General features: G+C 40.2%; 1 protein-coding gene across 4 annotated transcripts in view; it reads left to right on the top strand.

The window, feature by feature from the left end:
• The window catches only part of atg7 (ATG7 autophagy related 7 homolog (S. cerevisiae)), a 148,240-nt gene that overhangs the window by 72,336 nt on the left and 49,141 nt on the right, over nucleotides 1-26,763 (top strand). For all 4 annotated transcript variants that reach the window (XR_007249249.2, XR_009446490.1, XM_048547879.2 and 1 more), the window contains one exon: nucleotides 9,183-9,305. Coding sequence is in view for 2 of the 4 variants with exons in the window: in XM_048547879.2 (XP_048403836.1) it covers nucleotides 9,183-9,305 (123 nt within the window). In the remaining 2 variants the exon portion in view is untranslated. The remainder of the gene's footprint in view (nucleotides 1-9,182; nucleotides 9,306-26,763) is intronic.

Genomic DNA, 26,763 nt, shown 5'->3' on the forward strand with positions numbered 1-26,763 from the left:
CCACATTAAGCAGAGGTTCACCTGCACATCTGCCAATGTGGTATACTGCATCCACTGTACCCGGTGCGGCTTCCTCTACATTGAGGAAACCAAGCGGAGGCTTGGGGACCGCTTTGCAGAACACCTCCGCTCAGTTCGCAACAAACAACTGCACCTCCCAGTCGCAAACCATTTCCACTCCCCCTCCCATTCTCTTGATGACATGTCCATCATGGGCCTCCTGCACTGCCACAATGATGCCACCCGAAGGTTGCAGGAACAGCAACTCATATTCCGCCTGGGAACCCTGCAGCCATATGGTATCAATGTGGACTTCACCAGTTTCAAAATCTCCCCTTCCCCTACTGCATCCCTAAACCAGCCCAGTTCGTCCCCTCCCCCCACTGCACCACACAACCAGCCCAGCTCTTCCCCCCCCCACCCACTGCATCCCAAAACCAGTCCAACCTGTCTCTGCCTCCCTAACCGGCTCTTCCTCTCACCCATCCCTTCCTCCCACCCCAAGCCGCACCCCCAGCTACCTACTAACCTCATCCCACCCCCTTGACCTGTCCGTCTTCCCTGGACTGACCTATCCCCTCCCTACCTCCCCACCTACACCCTCTCCACCTATCTTCTTCACTCTCCATCTTCGGTCCGCCTCCCCCTCTCTCCCTATTTATTCCAGTTCCCTCCCCCCATCCCCCTCTCTGATGAAGGGTCTAGGCCCGAAACGTCAGGTTTTGTGCTCCTGAGATGCTGCTTGGCCTGCTGTGTTCATCCAGCCTCACATTTTATTATGATGGAATACTCTCCACTTGCCCAGAGGCGTGTAACTGCAACAACTTCCAAGAAGCTCCATGCCATTCAAGACAAAGCAGCCTGCTTATTTATGTTCCATCCTTCACCTTCAACATTTAGTCCCCCCACTCCCAATATGCAGTGGAAGCATTGTGTACTATCTATAAGCTGTATTGTAAACATTCACTAAAACTCCTGAGACAATACCTTCCAAACTCTCTGTGTCTTCAATCTTGGACAAGTGTAGCAGATGTATAAGGGAGCAAAACTAATTGCAATGCCCCCTCCACACCATGCACTATCCTTACTTGGAGCATGTGGTTCAAGAACACAGCTCACCACCATCATCTTGAGGGCAATTAAAGGTGGTCAATAAGTGCTGGTCCAGCAAGTAGCACGTGCGTCTTCTGAATGCGTTTTAAAAAGGCCGAGTAACTAGAGGCTGTTGGCGTGTACCAAGAGAAATTAAAGGAACATCTTTTGGATTGAGGGAAGCTGTGGCTTCTCTTATGAAACAGGTAGGAACGTTCCTACTGTTGCTGGCCTCTCAAAGGAGAAGTTTCCTCTTAGCTTGGAGGATCACTTTCATCTCTGCAGACCTAGTTCAGCTCAGGAAGAATGCCGAAGCAGCTTCCTCACTCTGACTGCAGTTAAAACATGATTTGGGTCTTTTTGACAGAGGATCATAGAATCCCTATAGTGCAGAGGGAGGCCATTCAGCCATGAGTCCACATCAACCCTCTGAAGAGCATGCCACCTAGACCCAGCACCCCCACACTATCCCCATAGCCCCGCATTTAGCATGGCCAATCCACCTAAGTTGCACATCTTTGGACACATTATGGAACACTTTCATTCTTGAGACCGCTGTTTGTTTTAGGCCATGCAGTTCGTCTGGCTACATCAATCGAAAGGATGAAAAAAAGAAATAATGTGAAAGGATCAAGGTTACCTATTTGTTTTTAGCAACACACCAGCCCCATTCCTGCTAGACAAATTGGATTAATTTCACCCTTATTGTAGATAATAAGGTAATATTTTTTATAAAACCTGATATCTCTGTTGAGAGTAGGGACATGAGCAAACTTCAGAAAGAAATGAGGATGTGGTTTTGCATGGTTTCCAAGTGTGATTTTTATAGATGAGGCCAATGAATTACTGTTATCAAGAAGGCTGAAGACAAGTTCCACTAAAATCTATTGGATTGAACATGACCAAAAATTGGCTAAGTGCCAATTTCAGGGAATTTCATAGGACTTTCTTTCCATGAATAATCTTCAAGTTTACTTGTGCAATTCTCCACTGCCAACCTCATTGTGTATACACCGCTGCTCTATGGCACTGCTCTAGCTTGCCCTCACCAGCACCAGAAGGACTCGGCACTGACAAGATGTTCTCAGATTCCTGTTGCTGGCACCGCATTTAAAGCTCAGCTGTGCACCAAGTCAAATGCTGCCAGAGACTGTTAACCTTTCACAGTATATGCTGTACAAAAGAAACAGAAAAGCTACTGAGGGTGCGCCGGGACATGAATAACTCCTCGTTGGAAATAGAAGAACACATTTATGAATGTCTTGCAGCTTCACATCATCATACTTTGGATCGACTGTCATGTTAGCTGCAGCTATGAAAATGAAGCCATAGACACCCCTAGTTCTTGATGTCATACTGTGCCAGAGCCTTGCCTGAAGGAGAGCTACTCTTTCCCTTACACCCAGCATTGCATAACATCTTGTTGTTATTCAATGTGGGAACAGCACATTTTGGAAAGCCTTCAAATAGTTGATAATGGTAACTATTTTTGAAATCAGCAGGAAAAGGAAAGAAAAAAAAAACAAACACCAAAAAGTGCTGCATTTGCTTCTGGGACAAAACAGGTGCTTCTTGCCTTTGGAGCAATAACAAATTTACAGGCAATGAATGATGACTTCCACCAACTGAGATTGATTGGAAGCAGGTGTCAATTAAGTCTTCTTCTGGCCTGTTGCACCAAACACTGCATTGTTCTATCCTGCTGAAGGTTGCGTTCGACATTCTCAGTGCTGTCATCATCCTCCTTGGAAGACTACTGCTGCTCTCCCCACTCTTCACCATCCATCATATCCCCTCTTTTCCTGCTTACATTCTGTGCCCTGCGTGACTGGAGAATTATAAGGTGCACACTCTCTGAATTGCACTGCAAGGCAAAGGAATAATGATGCAAACATCAGAACCCCTTCTCAGGAGTGCTGTTCTCTGTTTCATAGTGGCTTTGGTGGAAGTATGGGCTGCAAAGGAGCTGCACTCAGCATCAGACTTGGGATTGTAAAATGGATAGTGATTGCAGAGGGTAGATCTGGTCTCCTACTGGCCATCCTTATAAGGCACCCAGCCCTTATAGGCATAATGGCACTTTCAGTGTACTTGGTGCAGACTTCTCAGGTGTGGTACTGATGATCAGAGATGAACTGTACATTGAATGGGACCCTTTTTTTGTTGATGAAGTCAGCCTCATTATGATATAGTGCTCTCAATGCAATGTGCGTACAGTTTATAAAATCACCGTCCCAGCAATGTTTACAACACCTTTTACCCAGACTATAGCACTGATGTCATCCTGGAGAAATCGAACTAAGTGGTATGATCTGTCCCAGATTACATCAATAACAACCTTGATATATTTGTGGGGTGTGGGCTGAGAAATCCCATACAGGTCCCCAGTGGCTTCTGGGAAGCAGCCAGTCCCATAGGTGTCTCACAGCTGCCACCTTAACAGCCACCAGGATAGGATGTCCACCTACCCCATCAGGTTTCAAGTCTCATTCCAAAAGATGAAGCAGCTCTGCGACAATGTTCTTGGGCGCATTCTCAGCCTACTATGGCACTACACTTCAGTCATCTGGAGAAAACGGCATTATTGACAATAGACTGTAGGCCACTTGCATTTCATCTGAGTTCTGAGTGGATTTTCTGCTGCTTCATTTTTATATGGGAGTGTTCAGCAGCCATCAGATGTTCATGCTGGTCCTTGGCTTGCTGATACATTTGTTTTTCCTTCATTTTGCTGTGTCTTTATAGCACCACAGTCTCAGTGATGATTACCCCTGGTCTGGCTGGATCCATTGGCCACAATTCCAATGGACAGACATGGGAAATATCGGGAACACAATAGTTACTCAATTATCTGACCAGTCACTAGTTGCATCATACACAAATGACCATTTAATACACTACTTTGTACAGGAGTCATGGAGGCCTCTGTCTAGAAGTGCATGGGATACCTGCATGCAAGTCTTTGACATAGTCTACCTTGTGCTGACGTATTTGGTCATAACATTGAGTATAGAAGTTGGGATGTCATGTTGTGCAGTACAGGACATTGGTGAGGCCACTTTTGGAATACTTGAGTACAGTTCTGGTCTTCCTTCTATAGGAAGGATGTTGTTAAACTTGACAGTGAGCAGAAAGATTTACAAGGATGTTACTGGGACTGGATAGTTTGAGCTATAGGGAGAGGCTGAATAAGCTGAGGCCTTTCTCACTGGAGTATTGGAGGCTGTGGAGTAGCCTTATAGAAGTTTATAAAATCATGAGGGGTGTGGATAGGGTGAATAGCTAAGGTCTTTTTCCTAGTCCAAAACTAGAGGACATTGATTTCAGGTGAGAGAGGAAAGATGTAAAAAGGACCTGAGGGGAAACTTCTTCGCACAGAGAGGACAGTGCATGTATGGAACGACTAACCAGATGAAGTGATGGCGGCTGGTATAATTACACCCTTTAAAGGCATCTGGATGGGTATATGGATAGGAAGGGTTCAGAGGGATATGGCCCAAATCCCAGCAAAAATGATTAGAACAGAGTAGAATGTCTGGCTGGTGTGGATGGGAAGGGTCTGTTTCGATAATATACGACTGTATATGCGGTAGACTCAATGTCATTTAATGTAATGGGAAATTATAAGTGCAGTCAGATTACTGAAGCCTTCACCAATTTACCCCACCCCCAATCTCATCCAAAATCAAAAGCCAAGGTAAGAGTAAATCAACTCCATGCCCTTCTGTCGTCTGAGACCTGGATTGCCTTTGTGTACTGTGGCTTACTTCCCTGACTGTCTTGGGAGGATGGCTTCCAGACCCTTGGCTTACCATTATTCCCCAGAATGGTTTTTCTGGTAAGGACACTGAACTCCCGGACCCTGCCCAAGCGACCAATGGACTATGTCCAAGCCATGCACAGATATTAACTCATAGCTTGACTTACTGTGCCAATAACCCCAATGGATGACATGACTTGACAGAGGACTTACACCTCTTAGACTTTGAGACACGGCCACTGGTTGATATAGTGCAGTATATTACAGAAGTGGCTTGGTGCTGATCAGCAGCATTTCCATCCCCTTGACTGATCCCTGCTGACAAAGACAAGACGTCGTGAGGCAGCAAGTTCTAAATGAGGCAGCAAACTACTAAAAAGCAAGATGGAGAACCTTGGAGCATCCAAGCAGGTGCAAAGCAAGTGATTGCTAGGAATGCAAGAGCCCTGCAATGCAGTCTGCTGCAATGCGTGAGATGAGTGGCTGTCCTTTCACACCAAAGCAGCCTGGCAGCAGAGTAGCATTGCAATAAAAAGAGTCAGTTAACTTGAAAGTATAGCATTGAAATGAGCTGAATTCTAAGTCAGCCCTAAATGTGCCCTTATGATGATGATAGCGTATATCCAGTTCCTCTATGGACATTGGATGCAGGTGGCCACTACCCATGAAGCATGTCCTCGAGATACTGGGGAATGGCGGCCAAAATGGAAGCCCAGAGGAGCAAGTAGCAAGCTAAAGCCAACATGCAGAAGTGCCAGGAATTGTCACCATCTAGTATCTCTCTGATGACTGGGAGAATAGCAAATTGCAGAAAAAGGAGTTAATATATGGAATAGCAAGAAGTAAATGTGTGCACATAGACTATTTTCCACTCTAGCAAGATTTTCATCCTACTGTTTAAAAGTTTGAATGGAAAAATTGGACATGTTTCCTTGACATTTAGAATCTCATTTCCAATGTCACCATAGTTCCTCTACTGACTCACGATTGCTCAAGCCATTGCAAGGGCTGGGAAGATTCTGCCCATTGTATAAACTCCTTCCACAATTCATTTCTTCACAGAACTTTAAAATGATGGAGTTCTTTACCTCACTCAGCCTATTTATCTACGTAAATTCCTCAAGATATAAAACGTTTCAGATCATTTCATTGCTGCTTACTGATTTACATTTTATTTCCAAAACTAATTTGTATTGCTACATTTATGGTTATTTTGTGGTGGTTTCTTAATAAAACAAAATGTTATACTCACATCATCTTGCTATTAATCCATTTGAAAAGGTAATCTGATCCTAAAAGACAATCCCTTGTATAATTCTTGCTGTTAAAACCTTTGGTGGAAGCATTGGATTTCCTCTTCATTTTCCCAATTGACTGACTAATGCCCAAGCTTTTGGGCCTGGGAAGAAACTGGACTATACAAATGTGTAACATGTCAGGTATAAGTAGACACTTGCCTGAGATTTGCTGAAGATTTGAATCCAGAACTGGCAACTTGTCTTCAGCTTGTTTGATGAACTGCTAATCAATATACTATTAATTAAACTTTCAGAAAAATTATATCTTTTACAATAAAGAGGGAACTTGATTTTTGTCAAGACAAAGATTTCAAAGTGTGAAAAAATTAGTATCAGTGAATCATTTGACCAGTGGAATTTTTTAGTTAATCCTGAAGAGTTATTTCATTTTGATTTTGAATCATGGAACATAAAGTAGACATTTGGACATGATTAGATTATATTCCCTACAGTGTGGAAACAGGCCCTTCGGCCCACCAAGTCCACACCGCCCTTTGAAGCATCCCACCCAGACCCATGCCCCCATAACCCCACACCCCTGAACACTGGGGAATTTAGCATGGCCAATCCACCTAGCCTGCACATCTTTGGACTGTGGGAGGAAACCGGAGCACCCGGAGGAAACCCACGCAGACACGGGGAGAATGTGCAAACTCCACGCAGACAGTCGCCCAAGGCGGGAATTGAACCCGGGTCCCTAGCGCTGTGAGGCTGCAGTGCTAACCACTAAGCCACCGTGCCGCCCCAACATCTAAAGGAGTAAAAAAAATTGTTTCATTTGCAGATTATACTTTTTCCTCACTATATATCTTTCCTATCTACACTACTCTCTTGCATATTCACTATTGTCAGCTGAAATTAAATCTTATAAAATGATGTGTTTATATTTTTGTATATAATAATCCTGATGTATTACAAATTTGGCTCTACAGTAGATACCATTTGTTACCTAATGATTCACTGCAAGGACTGTGACTTATAATCAGCTCATTCATCATAAATGTGATTGGGATATAGAACCAATTCAGAACAGATGTCAGTCTTTTCCGCCTGAGACAACTAAAATCCTCAGCCAACGTATCAAAGATACGTTGCTGTCTCATTCAGAACTTGCAAGGAACTGCTGTTTTCTGATGGCTGTACCCTGATGTCTAACTGTGAGAATGGTCTTCAAACCCTAAGGTTAAGAAAGACGGAGATCCTCCACTAACCAAGACCAAAATCTGATGATACCACACATACTATAGTTATTAATAACACAATCCTGAAGGCTATGGATAGCTTCACTTATCTTGGAAGCACTATTTGTAGGAACATCTGCATCAACAATGATGTAGCAAATAGAATTACCAGAGCAAGCTCAGCATTCTCCCATTTATGCAGAAGACTGTGGAGGAAGCAAGATTCAAATAATAAATTTGTTGCAAACAAAGTTGTGGTGATACTTCATGTCACGCGTGTCTGCAAGACTGGGTCGACCTACTCCAGGCGTATTAAGCATTTGGGCAAATTTGAAATCACATATTTTCAGAGCATCATGGGCATAGAAGTACAAAGTCTCAAAGAATAGAAATATCTTTAATTGAAGCATTCATCATCAGAGTGCAACTCAGATGGAATATTTGTACAGTTCATACAACTGATGATAAAGTTCCCCATAGTTATTCATTCGTGACTTAAGTTTGGTATAGGCTAAAATTAAGTTCGAAGACCTATGGAAGGCAAACTTCAAAAAATGTGACAAATCCACCACAGATTCACAGGAAGAACTATTTAGGGAGGTGATCTCAAATAGTGGTGTTTCCTTTGAACAGCAAAGAATACAGGCAGCTAAAGACAAAAGGCAACCTAGAAGAACCAGGCAGTTTCAACAAATTTGAACAATTTGTCCTTGCCACACTATGGAAAGCTGTGTAAGCCAAGACACTTCTTCGAAATGGTGATGGAAAAAGACACTTCGGACAAAACTCATCCATTCCATCTATCTCTCCCTCGCTCCTTTTTTTCCTTATTTCTCTCTTGGTGTTTCTTAGCGGCATTAGCACAACCAGACAGGGCACCCAAGTTGGTCTCTTGGCGGCTCGTGGCGGTGCCTCAGCCCGGTCTCTCAGCGTGTGAGTGGGTCCTGCCTGGTCATGTTCCAGAGGCACTAGGATGAGGTTGGAGAGGTTGCAGCTTCAGCTGATGGAATGGCAGCCAAATAGGGGAAGAGTGAACGATGAGAGAGGTCCCCCAGTCTCTGCAGCAGTAGCATTGTGAACAGGCAGACGAGGTCTCCCAGAGAGTGAGATAAGTGGAGGACTCATCAAAGACTGATGAACTTTTAAGTTGATTCTGTTGTTTTTCTGTTTTAAGTTAAGTACTTGAAGAATAACTATTACACTTTTTCTTTTTTTTAAATTTACTCTGTGAAGGTAATGCTTAACTTGTTAGCTCTGCTCCTCTTACTACTTTGTATCTATGTTAGGTACAAAGGTGCCTTGGTACAAAAGATGGCACCAAGTGGCAACATTATGCACTTTTCAATGTACTCCTGTACTTCTTTGAGTACAACTGACAATGAAATTAAATCTAATCAGGTCTACAGCCATGTTAGAATGCACTGTCAATTGATCTGCATACACAAGAAACTACTACCTTTGATAACGGAGAAAAACCAATGATATCAAAAGAACATTAATGATATCAAAGTATTTTTGTCCACTGAGGTAATCACCCAGACAATACAACACTAACTTCATGTATTAAGCATTCAAATCATGGGCATTTAATGTTTTACATTGATGATGCTGTATGTTTTTGAGGAAGCATTGTGCATGAGGTTACAAAAGATTGTTAGATGGTACTCTGCAGGAAAACAAAGAAGCAGATGGCCAGAGGAGCTGGGTGGTTGACCTTTGGAGCAGGATGCTGTCCTCCATTGCCATGGTTTTGCTGGTTCTCCTCTACAAGTGTTTTCAATATTTATTTTCCAACATTTATGAATTGTCCTATTTATTCTACTAATTTTAATGTACTCTATTTCTTTGTAGGTCCTTGATCACTTTGAAAAAGAAGGTTTCCAGTTCCTTGCAAATGTATTCAACTCATCTCATTCTTTCCTGGAAGATCTTACAGGACTGACTCTTCTCCATCAAGAGACACAGGCTGCTGAGGTAATTGCTTTAGTTATGTTGTTCTTGCTCTACTGCTTCCACATGTGGAGAGCCATCATTTTTTCAACCTGTTTAGCAAATTGCATAATTCAGAATAAAAAGCAAAAGGTTCCAATTCGCATTAGTGCTCTAAGTGTTTTATTTTTGGCTGGTAAGTTTTTGATTTTTCTCAAAATTCACACTGCTTAAGGACTACATTCAATCAAAAAAACATTTTTGTAATCTGTTCCAAGATTAGAATTTTTAAAAAAACTTTATTTCACATTTGTAATGACAGATGTTGAAGACCAGGTCACCTTGACAGCTTTGATCACTCACACCAGGTGAAACTTGCAATACTATTTATTGCATATTACGACAGAAATGCTGAGCAGGCAAGATTTTGTTTGGGATTAGAATTTATTAGCTAGTACAGCAAAGCTCGTCATTGCAAAAAGCTACGCTAGCAATGTTAGGACAGAGTTCGCCTTGACAAAGTCAGTTGTCTTTACCCAGCATACCACCTTCTGAGTATCACTGCCCAGAACACTCCTGAAAGAAGGGAAAATATTTTGAGATATTGGCTGCCCATGCTGCATCAATGGGCGAGAGAGTGCACACTGAATAAATCATGGAGAGACCCTGCAACAGCGTGCTTCACTGAGTAGGAAATTATCTAGTTGTATCGATCTGTTGCATGGTACAGGTGAGAAAATTGTGTCCTAGGATGGAGAGTCAAGAAAGGTGAATGGAGGAAGAAAATGATGACCTGCAGTTCGAGACCCAGGGAAAAAGTGTGAATTGCAAACATAGGTGCGAGTGAAGAAAGACTTCTCGCCTTGGAAACCAAGAGAGAATCTTGGAATAGAGAGACTGCATATGGGTGTAGAGGAATGGGGCAATGAGAAAAGAGCCTAATGATGCAGTGGCAGAATGCAGACCACAGGTTAAATGTTGTTAGAGTCAGCTCTTCTCCAATGTTACTATTGGGCTTCATGTAGTAAGTAATGTCATCTTCTATGGAAGAATTTTTTTGCTTACAAGTTAGAACTACTCACTAAGCTAGGCTGACTTACTACTCTCTAAGCCACATCTGGTTTTAATTGAACCCTAAAGGAGCAATTTATGTATTTTAGACAAATGCTAGAGGCTGGTTTACAGCTTCATCAAATTTCAGAAGAATGGTATAACTTGATCTGTGTCATACATCACTGGGGCCAGAGTAAGATTTTTGGGAACTAGCTATTCCTTTAACATGATGTTGCAATAACAGTTGTACAGCCTGTGATGCAATGGAGTTGTTAAATACCTGCTAAAATTTCAGTAAAGCTGCAGTTCATCATGCATTTTCATACCATATGTACATACAGTTCAATATGCTGTGTGTTTCTGCACTTCACTTGTGCACACATTGCATGTATGCCTACTTTAGAGAGGAGGGTAGTGAACTAAAACCAGATAAAGTTTTAACTTCTATGAGCTTTGCCAATTTTTTTTTAAATCGTGCCAGTTTACAGCTTACAAGGGATAGCAAAACTAGGAGAACCTCACCACTCCAACCTGGGAGCTTGACCAGATCGATAGGCAAGGACTGGTTTAGGTAAAGGGATTAAAGACAGTGATTATTCAAATCTTGGTAGTATAGTCTTAGATCACTAATACTTCAATTTTCTTGATCTATTGAGCTCTTTTCAATTTGATTCAACCCAGAATAAACTGTTTTCAAGACAGAAGTCATGCGAGAACTCCGGGTCTTTGTTCGATGCTTTTCAATTAATTGCTACCTTGATGTTCTTTATGTTCCACTTGTTGTTAACAGAAATGAAATGAAAATGCCAAGGTATACTGGAGATTTCACCTTTCTGATGCTTAACTAGTCATGTGGTCATTTGTGTGACAATTGCCATGTATCAGTTGCTTTGAATAATGGAAACCTTAGGTCATAATTTACAGTTGCAGGGCACCAAATGGTTAGACGTTACATTTCCCCATTTAATTGTGATGAATTTTGTGCTATAGTTAGTGAAAACACAAGCAAATAGTGACACAGTATGGGAGAAGCTGGGAACTTGGGTACCTAACTAAACAGACCCAGCAGCTATTTATCTCCTTAACCAATCAGATTGAAGGATTGTAAGATTAACCAAGTAGACACTACAAAGGAAGTGAAATCAATTCCACACAAAATACAGAAAGAGTAACAATGCGGGAAACATTGAAGTAAAGGAAAAGGGAAAAAAGAAAGTGAATTTTAAAACTACATCTATAAAATCATTTAATAATGAAAGTCTGAAGGACTGAGACTCCATATTAAAAATAGCTATCTTCCAGTGACATCAATGTTGTTTTGCAATAATTAATGTTTACCATTTTTTGTTTTAAAAAATGGAACTTGGCACTGGAATCGAGAAGTTTGAAAAGTAGAAATTTTAATTTATTTCTAGTGCGCAAGTATGAAAAGGTCACACCGTTCAATGTTGTTTCAATAAAAATTACTTACAAAGCAGTGCATTTCTGACAGAATTCCGTATCTAACAGTGAATGTTTCTTTGTTGGAAGTTGCTGTAGCATTTTCACTTAACTGTAGTCAGCACGATTTGCCTCTCCATTGATTTTTGTCAGCAGGCAGGGCGGCACGTTGGCTCCGTGGTTAGCACTGCAGCCTCACAGCGCTAGGGACCTGGGTTCGATTCCAGCCTCTGTCGACTGTTTGTGTGGAGTTTGCACATTCTCCCCGTGACTACGTGGGTTTCCTCCAGGTGTTTTGGTTTCTTCCCACAGTTCAAAGATGTGCAGGTTAGGTGGATTGCTAAATTGCCTGTAGTGTTCAGGGGTGTATGGGTTATAGGGGGATGGGTCTGGTTGGGATGCTCTAAGAGTTGGTGTGGACTTGTTGGGCTGAAGGGCCTGTTTCCACACTGTAGGGATTCTATGATAAGTTATGGCCAAATGTATTTTCCTTATGGTATCCAGCATATACACTTCTAACTCAAATAGGAACCCAAGTATCTGTAGTTTTACATGAATACAACTTCATTACCAGTCTTTAAAAAAACTTCTCTTGTGTAGTATGATTTAATTAGAACATAGAACAGTACAGTACAGTACTGGCCCATCAGCCCACGATGTTGTGCCAAACTTTTACCCTATTCCTAAAGCCTATCTATCTTCTACCCCTACCTTATACAATCATCCATATGCCTATCTAATAGCCGCTTAAATGCCCCTAATGAGGCCGGCCCCACTACCCTCTCCGGCAATGCATTCCACACCCCAACCACACTTTGAGTAAAGAACCTACCTCTGATGTCTCCCCTGTATCTGCGTCCACTCACTTTAAAACTATACCCCCTCGTAATAGCTACCTCCACCCGAGGAAAAAGCCTCTGGCTGCCTACTCTATCTAGATGTCCGATCATTTTGTACACCTCGGTCGAGTCACCTCTCATCCTTCATCGTTGTAAAGAGAAAAGCCCTAGCTCTCTCAACTTTTCCTCATAAGACTTTCCCTCCATTCCAGGCAACATCCTGGTAAATCTCTTCTGCACATTTTCCAACGCTTCCACATCTTTCCTATAATGAGGTGACCAGAACTGGACACAATGCTCCAGATGTGGCCGAACGAGGGTTTTGTATATCTGGAGCATAACTTCATTGGTCTTAAACTCAATCCCTCAAATATTAAAACTAACACACCAAACGCCTTCTTCACAATTGTATCCACCTGGGTGGCAGCTTTCAGGGAACTGTGGATATGAACCCCGAGATCCCTCTGCTCCTTCACACTGCCAAGAATCTTTCCATTAACCCTGTATTCTGCTTTTAAGTTTTTCCTTCCAAAATGAATCATCCCACACCTTTCAGGGCTAAACTCCATCTGCCACTTCTCAGCCCAGCCTCCTTACCTTCTGCATGAGCCTACCATGGGGAACCTCAGCAAATGCCTTATTTAAATCCGTGTATACCACATCCACTGCTGTACCTTCATCCATGTGTTTGGTCACCCCTTCAAAGAATTTAATAAGGTTTGTGAGGCCTGATCTACCCCTCAAATCCATGCTATCACGAACCAAACTCTGCCTTTCCAAGTGATCATAAATCCTATCTCTTGGAGCCCTTTCCAAGAATTTGCCCACCACTGAAGTAAGTCTAACTGGCCTGTATTTTCTAGGGTTTTCCTTATTCCCTTTTTTGAACAAAGGAATGATGTTTGCCTCTCTCCAATCTTCCAGCGCTATAGCCGTGGACAGGGAGGACGAAAACATCATTGCCAAAGGCCCTGCGATCTCTTCCCTTGCTTCCCATAGAATCCTCTGATAAATCCCATCAGGTCCGGGGGACTTATCTATCTTCAAGTTCCTCAAAATTCCTAGCACATCTTCCTTACTAACATGGACCTCCTCTAGTGTACCAGCCTGTCTTACACTGTCCTCTTCTACAACTAGGTCCGCCTCAGTTGTGCATATCGAAGAAAAGTATTCATTAAGGACCTCTCCTGTCTCTTTAGGCCTCGTGCACAAATTTCCTTTACAATCCTTGATCGTCCCTACCCTTCCTTTGGTCATTCTCTTATTCCTCACGTACGTGTAAAAAGCCTTGGGGTTTTCCTTGATCCTCTCTGCCAAGGTTTTCTCTTGCCCCCTTAGAGCTCTCCTAAGCCCTTTCTTCAGCTCCTTCCTAGCTAACTTGTATCCCTCTAAAGCCTTTTCCGTACCTTGTTTCCTAAACCTTATATAAGCACCCTTTTTCCTCTTAACCAGTCATTCGACCTCTCTGGAGAACCAAGGCTCCCTCACTCAACCGTATCTTCCCTGCCTGCTAGGGACAAACATATTGAGCGCACACAGTATGCATTCCTTTAACAATCTCCACATTTCAATAGTGCTCTTCCCTGACAGCATCTGTTCCCATTTTATGTTACCCAATTCTTGCCGAACAGAATTGTAATTATCCTTCCCCCAATTATAAACCTTACCCTGCTGTATGTACCTGTCCTTTTCCATGACTATTGTCAAAGTAGCAGAGTTATGATCGCTACCACCAAAATGCTCTCCTATGAACAGGTCTAACACTTGGCCCGGTTCATTGCTAAGCACCAAATCCAAAGTGGTCTCTCTCGTCATGTTGGTCAATCTACATACTGTGTCAGGAATCCTTCCTGAATGCACTGGACAAAATCTGCTCCATCTAAACTATTACATCTAAAATGTTTCCAATCATATGGAAAGTTGAAGTTACCCATGACTGCACCCCTGTGACTTTTGCGCATTTACAGTATCTACCTCCCAATCTGCTCCGCCACTTCTCTGCAACTATTAGGGGATCTGTAAAAAAAAACCCAACAAAGTGACTGCACCCTTATTATTCCAGACCTCAACCTAAACTGACTCTGTAGACATATTACTCTCAAACTGCTTTTCAATAGCTGTTATACTCGCCCTGACTAGCAATGCCACTCCCCCGCCTCTTTTACCACCCTTCCTTTTTCTTGTAAAGCATCTAAATCCCGCAACTTCCATTCCTGTCCCTGAGTTACCCGAGTTTCTGTAATGGTCACAACATCGTAGTTTGTAATTAATAATTTGTTGAATTTCTCTTAGAAAGTGATAGAGAAACTCAAAGTTTGGTACCACCCATGGAGAAGGAGAAAGAGAAAGAGTTAATGTTTCAAGTCCCATGACTCTTCTTCAGACTTGCTAAAGTTCTGAAGAATAGTCAAATCGAACTTGAAACATCATCTGTAGCTAGAGAAGCAAAGTTAATGCCAGACCTGCTGAGTTTCTCTGGCATTTTGTTTGTATTTCAGAACTGTAGCATCTGCAGAATTTTTCCATTATTTTTGAAGAGTTATTCACTGATTGTTCTGCATTTTGGAACAAGTTGAGATTCACCTACGGATTTTATTTTCTGCTCAAGGCACGTTACTTGAACAATCTTGTTTTTTTAATGTATTACACAATGCAAATGTTTGGACATCGCTTGGCAAGCTGAATTTTGTTGCTCAAAGGGTTTTACATTTTAATAACGGAGACATGAAACGGTACAATACGTGCTTGATTAATAATGAACACTTGTAGTGTAAATGGGGCCCTATAGGTTTTCTGTTGTCTAGAAAGAAGCTGTTCATTGCAGTTAAATTATAACCAGATGTAATTTTCCAGAAGTTTAGCAGTTTGCCTTTTTTCCCTTTTATACTAAGGTGCCATTTGTATATTTAAGGTAATTGTAATACATTCAAACAACTAAGCATGTGATTCATGGAAAGTATTAGATTGACCCTTTCACATAATGGATGTAATTTCCCTACCAACGGATAAATAGAAATCTGAAACTTGACACTCTTGACAAAAGCTGAAGTCAGTTTGTTTAATTTGAGTCTGTTTTGTGTTTCACTGGTTTCAGCTTTCAAAATGTGTAATGAAAGCCTCAAACTCAGTGCATTTGGAGCATTATTTCAAGCCATAAAAATGTTTTCATTTCTTTGAAATCCTATTTATAATTTATATTGCTGCATCATGAGCAATATTTAGAACAAAGATTTTAGTGAATTTTAATTCGTTAGAAATGTATTTTACATAGTCCATGAGTTGTGAACTGCTTGTTGCCTTCTGCTATTTGGTTGGTAACCTATTTGAAGTTTTTTTTTGTAAAATTCTGCTGTGGTAGAAGCTGTGCACTATTGGACTGACTATCCCAGAGCAGTTCCACACTGCCATCTTGGTCGCCTTGACAACATTTTCACTGTATTAAGATTTCCATTATGACTGAGCCAATGTTGGGTTTTCCAACTGAAAAAGCCTTGTTCAACCAGAATTAATTAAAATTTGAATAGTGTTTAAGTACAGTAAAAATACAGTTTCTAATTTTACCAGAACATTTACATGCAAAATTATGTTGGAGGTTTTCGTTCGGTTCGTTACACCGTTCAAAATTTACAGACCTTCTCTTTTACATTTGAATTCAAATATATAATTGCTGACCTCCCAGAGCACAGCCTTTTCTTCTCATCGCCTAAGCTTGGTAAAATAATTGTTTTGAGCTGGTTTGATGAAAAGAATATGTTATATTTTCTATTCAAATTTCTGAGCGTGACATGAAAATGATTGTTTACTTCACCAAAGAAGTGGAGGTCTGATGCTTTCCTGTTGCTCTGAGGTGATTGACGCACATTCGATATAAAGACTTGATCTGAGGTGCTGTCCGCTCTCCTTGATAGTTTAAATGGCACAAAATTCTAGGGAGTGGTCACTCTCAGCATGCAATAATTTTCACTTTTCAGTGACTCATCAAATTTGCATCTTTTGTGTAAAGAGAGCTCAATGAGCTAATCTATAATTGCACACTGGAATATATCTTAGATACTATACTTATAACAGACAATTTACTGATTTGCTTCAGTAGAGCCAGTCTTTTTGTGTTGCTACTGTACTGAATATTCATTTATTTTTCACTCTCAGTTTTAGGGAGGAAACTCACACTTTCCTGTATTTACTTGCAGAACATTATAACCTGGGATGTCACAATAATGTTCTCTTGTGACCTGATCTGGATAATTGTGCCTTTTCATAACGGCAGAACGAAATAAACACTTTGAATAGCAAAACCATGCTTGAGTAATCAATTCAATTACGTAACTAAGCTTTGAATAATAATATACATTTAAAATGTGCTACAGATCAAACACTGGCAAGGCAATGTCTTGCTAATTACCACCTGGTACCTTTTCTCTGTACTCCTCCATGAAAACCACCTGGAAGAAAGAGTAAGGTTTACCAAGTGCATAGATTGTGCTCTGATTGGAGGGGCATCAGTGTCCATTACCTAGCAGAATGCAGGAGCAGCACCACCAAACACACAGCTGGGTCCAGAGGGATTAAACTGCGAAACATTGTCTTAAACTCCTCTCCCAGACTCTTATACTCTACTCTCCTCCAAAAAAGGTGTATAGCTAATTGATTTCCTTCTTACTGAGATCGATACATCGACCAGCTGTCTCTCCGGTATTCCACTTATCCAACAGAGCAAACCTCCTCTAAAACACTTTCCTACCTTAGCCCTTGCTCATATCTAGATTCATAGTTTCTCCGAGCTCACTGTTGCATTGACCCTATTCCTATTGACCAGCTAACCATGCTCCTTCCCTTCACATCCTTCTTTTGACCAGTGGTGTTCCTGTTTCCTCCTACATAATCGGAAGACTGAAGACATGGCGTTTGTCCAGATCTAAATGTTGGTCCTTGGTTACCAATTCCATTCTTCTGCCTGGCAACAATCTGAGACTAAACTAGCCTTTTCATGAGCTTAATGTCCTATCTGATCCCAGATTGAGTTACAAAACTGCACATATGTGAAATTACTAAGGCAGTCTATTTCTACCTTTAACGTTGCTCAATTTACTCTTGTCTCGGCTCTCAATCGTGCCTTTGTCACCTCTGTTCTTGACTTTGCAGCACACTCCTTTCCAACTTGCCCATCTTTCCCTCTGTAAACTTAAGATCATCCAAAAATCTGCTGCTCATGCCATAAGTCACACAAAGTGCACACGAGCGTTTGTAATGCTCTTCGGCCAGTTGTGTTAAACTGATCATCTATCCCAGCCTCTCCTGAGGCATCCACCTTTGTTTGCAGCTAATTCAGTGCCTGTAATAAAAGAACTGTTGCATGTGCTGGCTACAGCTACGGATATGGGTTGTGACAACATGCTGGCTAAACTGTTGATAGTTTGTACTCCAGAACCAACATTGTGTTTAGCCAAGCTATTTGTGTCCAGCTACCATAAAATGTTATCTAGGGAAAGTGGAGAATGGTCCAAATGTTAACAAAGTAGTGGAAGGTGTATCTACTCGTGCTATTGAGGACGGCTGACTCACCAATGACCTACTTAGTGAATTCATATTTGTGTTCTCTTTCACCAGACCTCATTACAAGTAGCAATGTTCTTGCCCAACCATCTTTAACTGTTTCATCGACAGCCTCTTCTCCACCATAACATTAAATGTAAAGATGTTCTCTAATGTTTGTTCAGTATTTGGTTGCATTCACAACTCTCTGTTCATGAAGCAAAACTTAGACAACATTTAGTCTTGTTCAGTCTAAATGGCAAATTACATTCATATGAAGTGCCAGGCAATGATTGACTCCAACAAATGAAAGTCTTAACCACCTCCACATTGAATTTCATTAGCATTGCTAAAGCCCCTCTTAAGGTTGAAAGATGTGCTTGAACTATTTTTAATCTCTTATAGGATGTGGGCATTTAATGCCTGCCCCTTGTTGCCCTCAAGAAGGCCATAGTGAGCTGCCTTCTAGAACAGCTGCAACTTATGTGCTGTAGGTAGCCCCACTGTCATGAGAGAGGAAGTTCCAGGATTATGACCCCGCAACAATGAAGAAACACCAATATACTTACAAAATGTAACTTAATGACATAGAACATAGAACATTACAGCACAGTACAGGCCCTTCGGCCCGCGATGTTGTGCCGACCTGTCATACCGATCTCAAGCCCATCTAACCTGCCCAATTCCATGTACGTCCATATGCCTATCCAATGACGCCTTAAATGTACCCAAAGTTGGCGAATCTACTACCGTTGCAGGCAAAGCGTTCCATTCCCTTACTACTCTCTGAGTAAAGAAACTACCTCTGACATCTGTCCTATATCTTTCACCCCTCAATTTAAAGCTATGCCCCCTCGTGCTCGCCATCACCATCCTAGGATCCCTATCCACCCTATCTAACCCTCTGAATATTTTATATGTTTCAATTAAGTCACCTCTCAACCTTCTTCTCTCTAATGAAAACAGCCTCAAGTCCCTCAGCCTTTCCTCATAAGACCTTCCCTCCATACCAGGCAACATCCAAGTAAATCTCCTCTGCACCCTTTCCAAAGCTTCCACATCCTTATAATGCGGTGACCAGAACTGTACACAATACTCCAAGTGCGGCCGCACCAGAGTTTTGTACAGCTTCACCATAACCGCTTGGTTCCGGAACTCGATCCCTCTATTAATAAATGCTAAAACACTGTATGCCTTCTTAACAGCCCTGTCAACCTGGGTGGCAACTTTCAAGGATCTGTGTACATGGACACCGAGATCTCTCTGCTCATCTACACTACTAAGAATCTTACCGTTAGCCCTGTACTTTGCCTTCCGGTTACCCCTACCAAAGTGCATCACCGCACACTTGTCTGCATTAAACTCCATTTGCCACCTCTCAGCCCAGCTCTGCAGCTTATCTATGTCTCTCTGCAACCTATGGCATCCTTCATCACGATCCACAACTCCACAGACCTTAGTGTCGTCTGCAAATTTACTAACCCATCCTTCTACGCCCTCATGCAGGTCATTTATAAAAATGACAAACAGCAGTGGACCCAACACCGACCCTTGCGGTACACCACTAGTAACTGGTCTCCAGGATGAACATTTCCCATCAACTACCACCCTCTGTCTTCTTTCAGCAAGCCAATTTCCGATCCAAACTGCTATATCTCCCACAATTCCATTCCTCCACATTTTGTACAATAGCCTATTGTGGGGAACCTTATCGAACGCCTTGCTGAAATCCATATACACCACATCAACCAGTTTACTCTCATCTACCTGTTTGGCCACCTTCTCAAAGAACTCAATAAGGTTTGTGAGGCATGGCCTTCCCTTCACAAAACCGTGCTGACTATCCCTAATCAATTTATTCTTTTCTAGATGATTATAAATCCTATCCCTTATAACCTTTTCCAACACTTTACCAACAACTGAGGTAAGGCTCACTGGTCTATAATTACCAGGGTTGTCTCTACTCCCCTTCTTGAACAGGGGAACCACATTTGCTATTTATCACCTCTGACCTTTTTTTTTCCTAAACTTGAAATAATGTAGAACGTTTTAAGCAACTGTTTCTCCAACTGTTCTGTGCAAAAGTAGTCACAATATCCTGGAACATTATGGTTGTAATCCACAACTCTATTTAGAAAATGATTGAACGTAATCCGTTAAGGTATTTTCCCCTACTGTTTCAATTATGTTGTCTTTATCTGTACACTATTTATGTCTGCAACCTGTCATTGCCTTTTTTCTTAGTACATCCAGAATCTGATATTGGTTATTACTTCGGACACGTGCATTTTTTGCTTTAATACAGTGCAGATGACTTCATTTCTTAGAATAGTAATGAGATGGTGATACTTCTGTCTATCGGAGCATCTATTAATAAAACCTAAAAGGGGGTATTCCGGCTAACATTTGCTGGATGGTTATAAATGTCTGCTAAGTGTAGATGTTGTCATCTTAAGGATTAGGTATATACATATAATAAAAATATTTAAAGTCCAGTGCAATAAGCCTTACTTTAAAGTGCTGTTGTATACAAACTTAATTTATGATTAGTATGACTTCTACATAATTACTTTTCCATTTAGGAATACAATTACTTCACACTGTTGCATCTAGCAGCTGGACAGAGAGACTATCTTGGTCATTTAAAATTAGAAAGGAAATGCTTTGTAATCACCGTGTCTGGTGGCTGGGCCATGGTAGTAGGGTACTCTCACATTTCTCTCAAATATAGCATGCTGAATAATTCATTAGGTATGTACACTATGAGCCTCTCATTCCTGCATGCATACCCTGTTACAGCCAGCAGGCAATGCTGGCTCAGCTGACTTCAATGCTTGCAGACTTTTGAATGTGAGGTGATTCATTCATGAATTAATGGAATATTTGTGCTGGCATTTCCACAGTTTTCAATTCCTGACATATGTTTTTTTGGTATAAATTATTTGAGACTTGGGTTCATAAAATCAATTTTTAACAAAAGGAATATAAGGTACTTCGTGTCATTGCTGGATGAGATCATTTTGTAATGCTGAGGTATCAGGTTGCAAAGCAAAACTAGGTACAGTACAAGCACTGAAGGGGACAGGTGTGAGTTACTGAGTAACACAAAACATTGTATTTTTGCCTGAAATGGCATTAATCTTAAACTGTGTGAGTATTAACATTGTTGAACAACATCTGAAAGTATTGTTATTTTTGTTGCTTCAGAATTCTAAATTTTCTAAAATGAATCATTTCCTTTTTGCTGTGAATATCAATTGTGCCTGTTCTACTGTAGCAGTACAATATTAAAATTTTCAGATTAATACCAATTTGAATTTGGTTTTTTTAAATACTAATGGATGTCCCGTGGTAATTACATCGGGGCATAGACAGGGGCTGGTGGAATACAGGAACCTGAACTATGGTTGCAACATGGAACCAAGGTGTAGAACAGTTCAATGAACCTGGAAAAATTAAAAGTTTTGCTTGTAACTAGAAGCAGCAAAGTCGGTGGAAGTTGAAGTTGGACATGTTCAGGGATAAGGATGGTGAAAGCAACAGTCTGTTTGAAAAGCTGTGTTAAAAGTATAAATGTATCAGAAATCTCAAATGGGACAGTAATTGCTGGAAATGCACATTAGGCTTAGTGTTGTTGATGAATATGAAATACCACTGCACGGATCTCTTCTCTCAGTGTCTGTGCCTGTCTCTGTGTGTGTCTGTGTGTGTGTTTAACACGAGTATTGCATTCTTTTTGCATGTGGCAGACATTATGACTGTATTCAAAGTCCTTACCACATTTTTATTCTTAGTCAACTTTCAACAGATGGCTCCTGGTTTTCCTGCTCCTGCTCAAAGTCTGTGGGCCAATTCTTATATGCAAACAGACACCTGAGCTCAAATCAAAATAGACCAAGGATATGGGGATAGTAGGAACTGCCAATGCTGGAGAATCTGAGATAAGGTGTAGAGCTGGATGAACACAGCAGGCCAAGCAGCATCAGAGGAGCAGGAAAGCTGACATTTCAGGTCGAGACCTTTCTTCAAGGATATAGCTTGTTGCTTCATGGTCTGTGTTGTTCAGCTACCGACTAGATTACTTTGTCATCAGGAGAGTGTGGTCTCTCATTCTGACTGTGATTTTTTTTTTATTTAATTTTATGTATCACTGGTTTCCTGTTTCCCAATCTCCTATGTCAATGAATATAGAAATGTTTTGAGAATTATGTCAGAGCATTTGAAGATCTTTGCTAGCATCCATGAGAGTTACTTGGCCTCTTGCTCAATGACTTGACTAAAAAGATCTGCACTCAATGACTCACTGTCTGCTAGTTTATGACACATTAAATGTAAACTGTGCAATGTACTGATTGGCAGAAAACATGTCAATTAGTGGGCAAAGGTGTTACTCTAATTAGCAGAAAAGTACATCAATGGTGGGCATGGAGAAGAGTAACGTAAGTACTTTTAAACTAACTACAGCTTTTCTTTGGTTCAAGTATATATCAGGTTCCTGCTTAAGTGGTGATTCATCAAAAAATCACCAACAACTTTTGTTTATTTCATTATTATAATTATGATTTAATGCTTGTACAACATGAACATTCCCAATCTGAGCCGAATTTATTTAGAAAATTATGTCTACATTTTATTTCTTCTTTGAAAATGGTCTGTCTAAATGTAGCGCTGCAAATGAATATGAAGTAAATTACAGCTTTATAAAGTCAACCAAATGTAAATGTGTTTACAACCCTATTATATGAGACTTATTGATGTCTGGAGTTCTACTGGGCAGTCCAATTTTTTTTAAAAGAAGTCTAGACTTGTTTTTCCTTCTTCTGAATTTCATGCCTTGACCCTCAGGGCTAATAATCAGAAGCACTTCTGATTTCATTGACTTCTTAACTTGAGAGGTAATTTTAGATGCAGGACAAAGTAATAAAAGATTAAAGCATTTGGCCACCTACGAATGTACTAGTGGCCAGAGGGAACCGGCCCTATTGTCGTCCAAATATTACAAACTGCCATCTCCAGAAACTGCATCTGTATCGCTCGCAGCTGCTGCCTTCACATAATAACTCAGCAGATGGTGTTGCTGAACGTTTGCTAAGGGAGTTCCATTTGCTGCTTTATTTTAGCAGCAGAGATTCTGGGAATTTTGGCGTCAGCCATTCTGACCCACTTTGTGATTAAGGGGTGTTCATTGTTTAAAGTCAAGCAAAAAAATAGTCAGCTGTTACAAAACTCCCACATATAACCTCACAGTTTTGTAATGTTAAAAGGGTATTGTCAAAATGACAAGGACTTTTTGCAGGGATTATGCCTTGATCTATGGAGAATTACAGAGTAGTATTGTAAATTATGCAAAATATTTGCATTTGGTTGTTTGCTGTTACACATTTCCAGCCAAAAATGAAAACGTATATTCAAATATGAAAGCTGCATGGAACAAAATTGCATTATAACATGTGCAAAATTTGTTCTATTACAAACCTTTCCTGCTGCCTACTGTGATTGTATTTGATCTATGTTTTCAAAAGTTAATTGACAAACAACTTCTGTGACAAGTTCCTCACTCGAATTACTTGTAAAGCAAATATCCATGTTCGACTGGACCACTTCAACTATCTTCAATGTGCTATTGACCAAAAAGATTTTAGTTGTTACAAGCCATACTGGATTTCTTCATGAATCAGTTATAATTGTGTACATTCCCTGTGCTCCGAAGCTTAATTAGGATGTTTTTCATTATTTTGACTATATATAACCACTCTTTTACATATAAAAGTTTAATAACAAACTTTAGTCAGAACATAATCCACAAAAGTCTGAAACTTTCCTGGTCCAGTGACTCTGAAATTAATGCCGCTGGTTCTGAGGATCACTCAACTCGAAACATTAACCCTGCTTTCTCTCCACAGACCTATTAAGCTTTTCCAGCAATTTCTATTTTTGCACATGTCTGAATTGGTTCAGTTTGTCTCTTTGAAGAAAAGCAGTCAAAATGGCATACCACTTGTGAATTTCAACTGCAGTTTGGAAGATAGTATAGTTTATAAAATAGTATTTTTAATTATTCAGCATTATAAACCTAAGAAATCAATTACACAATTGCTTGGCAGTGGAAAATAAAAACATTATCATTTTACTACAGTACGTATAAATTGGTCAGGATTTTGCAGTCTGTAGTGATGCTAAACGTGTTCGTGGCTGATCTTGAAGAAAGCTGCCTACAAAGATCTAGTGATCTCTGTGGCTTTTGTCTTCTTTTTTCCTAAAGCATCAGAAGATTCATAATCTACTGGAAAACATGATTTCCTGCCCATTCTACATGCAACAAAATCATAAATCTGTTTGCAGACATCAACTTCTGATTTTTGTTACAAAAATACAAATACACCGAAGTAAATAGTTTTCCTCTGTTAAATAACTAGATGGATCTTCTCGTGTTATTTTTCTGGTTGATTTTCCTAAAACACTTTGTATCTCGTGTCAAACTATAGGTTATGTGGCAACGGTGATGTCACCTAGCAGGTAAGCAGACAATCTCATTGAAGCACACACATGCATTCACCAAATCCGGAAGTTGAAAACAGTTTTAATTTAAAATTTCAGAAGGTGGAATAAATGATTGATAGTATAGCTTTATTCTTTATTGAAAAATTTGACACTCCACTGCATAAAATTCGATGTCATGGGTTACTGATGGTATTCAGCGTTAATTATGGAGATCCCAGATTGAAGAATTTTTACAGGGACACTAATGGCCCTAGAGTGGAAGTTCATTTCCATTCAGTTGATTTTTATGATTGTCGTTTAGGGTACCTCATTAGCACATATGCGGACTCTAGGAGTCACTGTCAGTTTCACTCGTGTAATGGTGAACCTTGCCAACTTTACCAAAACTATTTTGAACTTAGTTTCATTCAACCAGAAAAAATAACATGAGAAAATCCATCTAGTTATTTCACAGAGGAGAAATTTTTACTTTGTGTATTGTGTAATAAAAATCAGAAGTTATTGTCTGCAAACAGATTTATGATTTTGTTGCATGTAGCCTGCACAGGAAATCATATTTCCCAGATAGATTTTGAATCTCCTGATGTCCAATTGGATCTTTGCCCATTTTAGCAAAAGAAAAGTAGTGCATATGTTAAAATGCAGGCTTTTACATTAATTTACGTTTCACTGGTATTTGTGGAGGTTTCAGATCATTGTTTCAAAGATTCTTGCTTCTGAACTGCTTTTGTTTTGATGTGTTTTGCTTGGTTATCCAGAAACTTTATCAGCTGAGTGCAGAATCAGTTGTCCGGCTGTTTTTTGCATAAATGTTTACTCATAGTTGAGTCATTATTGGGAAAATAGAAACAGATGGTTCAGATGTTCAGCATTAAGACAAAATTGTGCAGAGTCCAAAAATACAATTGAACAAAATTCGAAGGTAGTACTAATGTTTTTGCTGTCAATCAACCAAATTATACATTTGCTGTCCAGAGATTCCAGGAAGTCACTTGAGTGCTAGAGTGGGAATTATGCACTTCTGTTGCAGCAGTTAAATCTTAATTGTTGGCATGCATGGTTTGATATTTGTATTTGTTACTGCATTATGAAATGATACATTCAGAGGTATTAGTGTTTTTAATGCTGTTTCTGCTTAAGTGCTTCTCTGCAATTCAAATAATTCATGAATAATATTCATACAAGTGAATCAAAATCTATTCAAAGACACTTTGCCTCCTCCTTGTAACTATTCCAGGTACCTGACAGACATTTAACAAGCGTTAGAAAATAGCAGAGAATGCTTATAGAGGAAAGGAGAAGAAAGAAAGAATTCTGATCATAGCTAGCTGATGATTCTTATCAGACAGGATAAGCCTCCTTGTTATTGTTGAAGAAGAAATTTTCTAATTGAAATATATTTTCAATAAATGCTGGAACCCATCTTCTAGTAGAAAATCAATCTGTAGTCATAATTTGGCTTGAGGACCATTTGTGGTGCGCAACTATTTGGCTTCATTCAAAGCCTTCAACAAAGCTTATGTTCTGACCATGTCAGCCCTCAGCTGATCAGTTGCTGACAATTGTATACTGTTAATAGCAATTTCTTGGTGGTCTAATGGATAGAAAGCTCTACTCTGTAGACTTCAAACTTAAAAAGTAACCTGAATTTTGGTGAGCAACACCAGCGACAATTGTAGCTGAAAAACCTTAATATAGATTTCTTGGTTCGTGGTTTCCATTTTTTATTACATTTCTTTTCCATTTATTTCTGGTCAAATTTGAATTGTTTCAGTCTTGAGCAGCCCTTTTTTTTTCTCAGAACCAAGAGAAATAAATGGATAATAACAGAGTTTAGAATTTCATGAGTCTGAAATCTTTGCAAATGCATTTTGTCTGAAATGTTAAATTGTGCCCATTTTATGGAACCACTGAGAAGCTCTCAATGAGGCTATTTCATGGGAAGAAGAATTGTTTAAAGCAGCATACATTTCACTTGGAAAAACTAATTTCATTTTAGTCAACGGAAGTATATTTTTTTCAAGTTTCTGTTCTACACAGGAATCCTACTTATTAGTAGAGGAACTAAAAGCAATGTTGGTGTATGATGTGGAGGGACTGGTGTTGGACTGGGATGGACAAGGTCAGAAGTCACATAA

This window comes from Stegostoma tigrinum, chromosome 11, assembly GCF_030684315.1.
Source record: "Stegostoma tigrinum isolate sSteTig4 chromosome 11, sSteTig4.hap1, whole genome shotgun sequence".
NCBI lineage: Eukaryota > Metazoa > Chordata > Chondrichthyes > Orectolobiformes > Stegostomatidae > Stegostoma > Stegostoma tigrinum.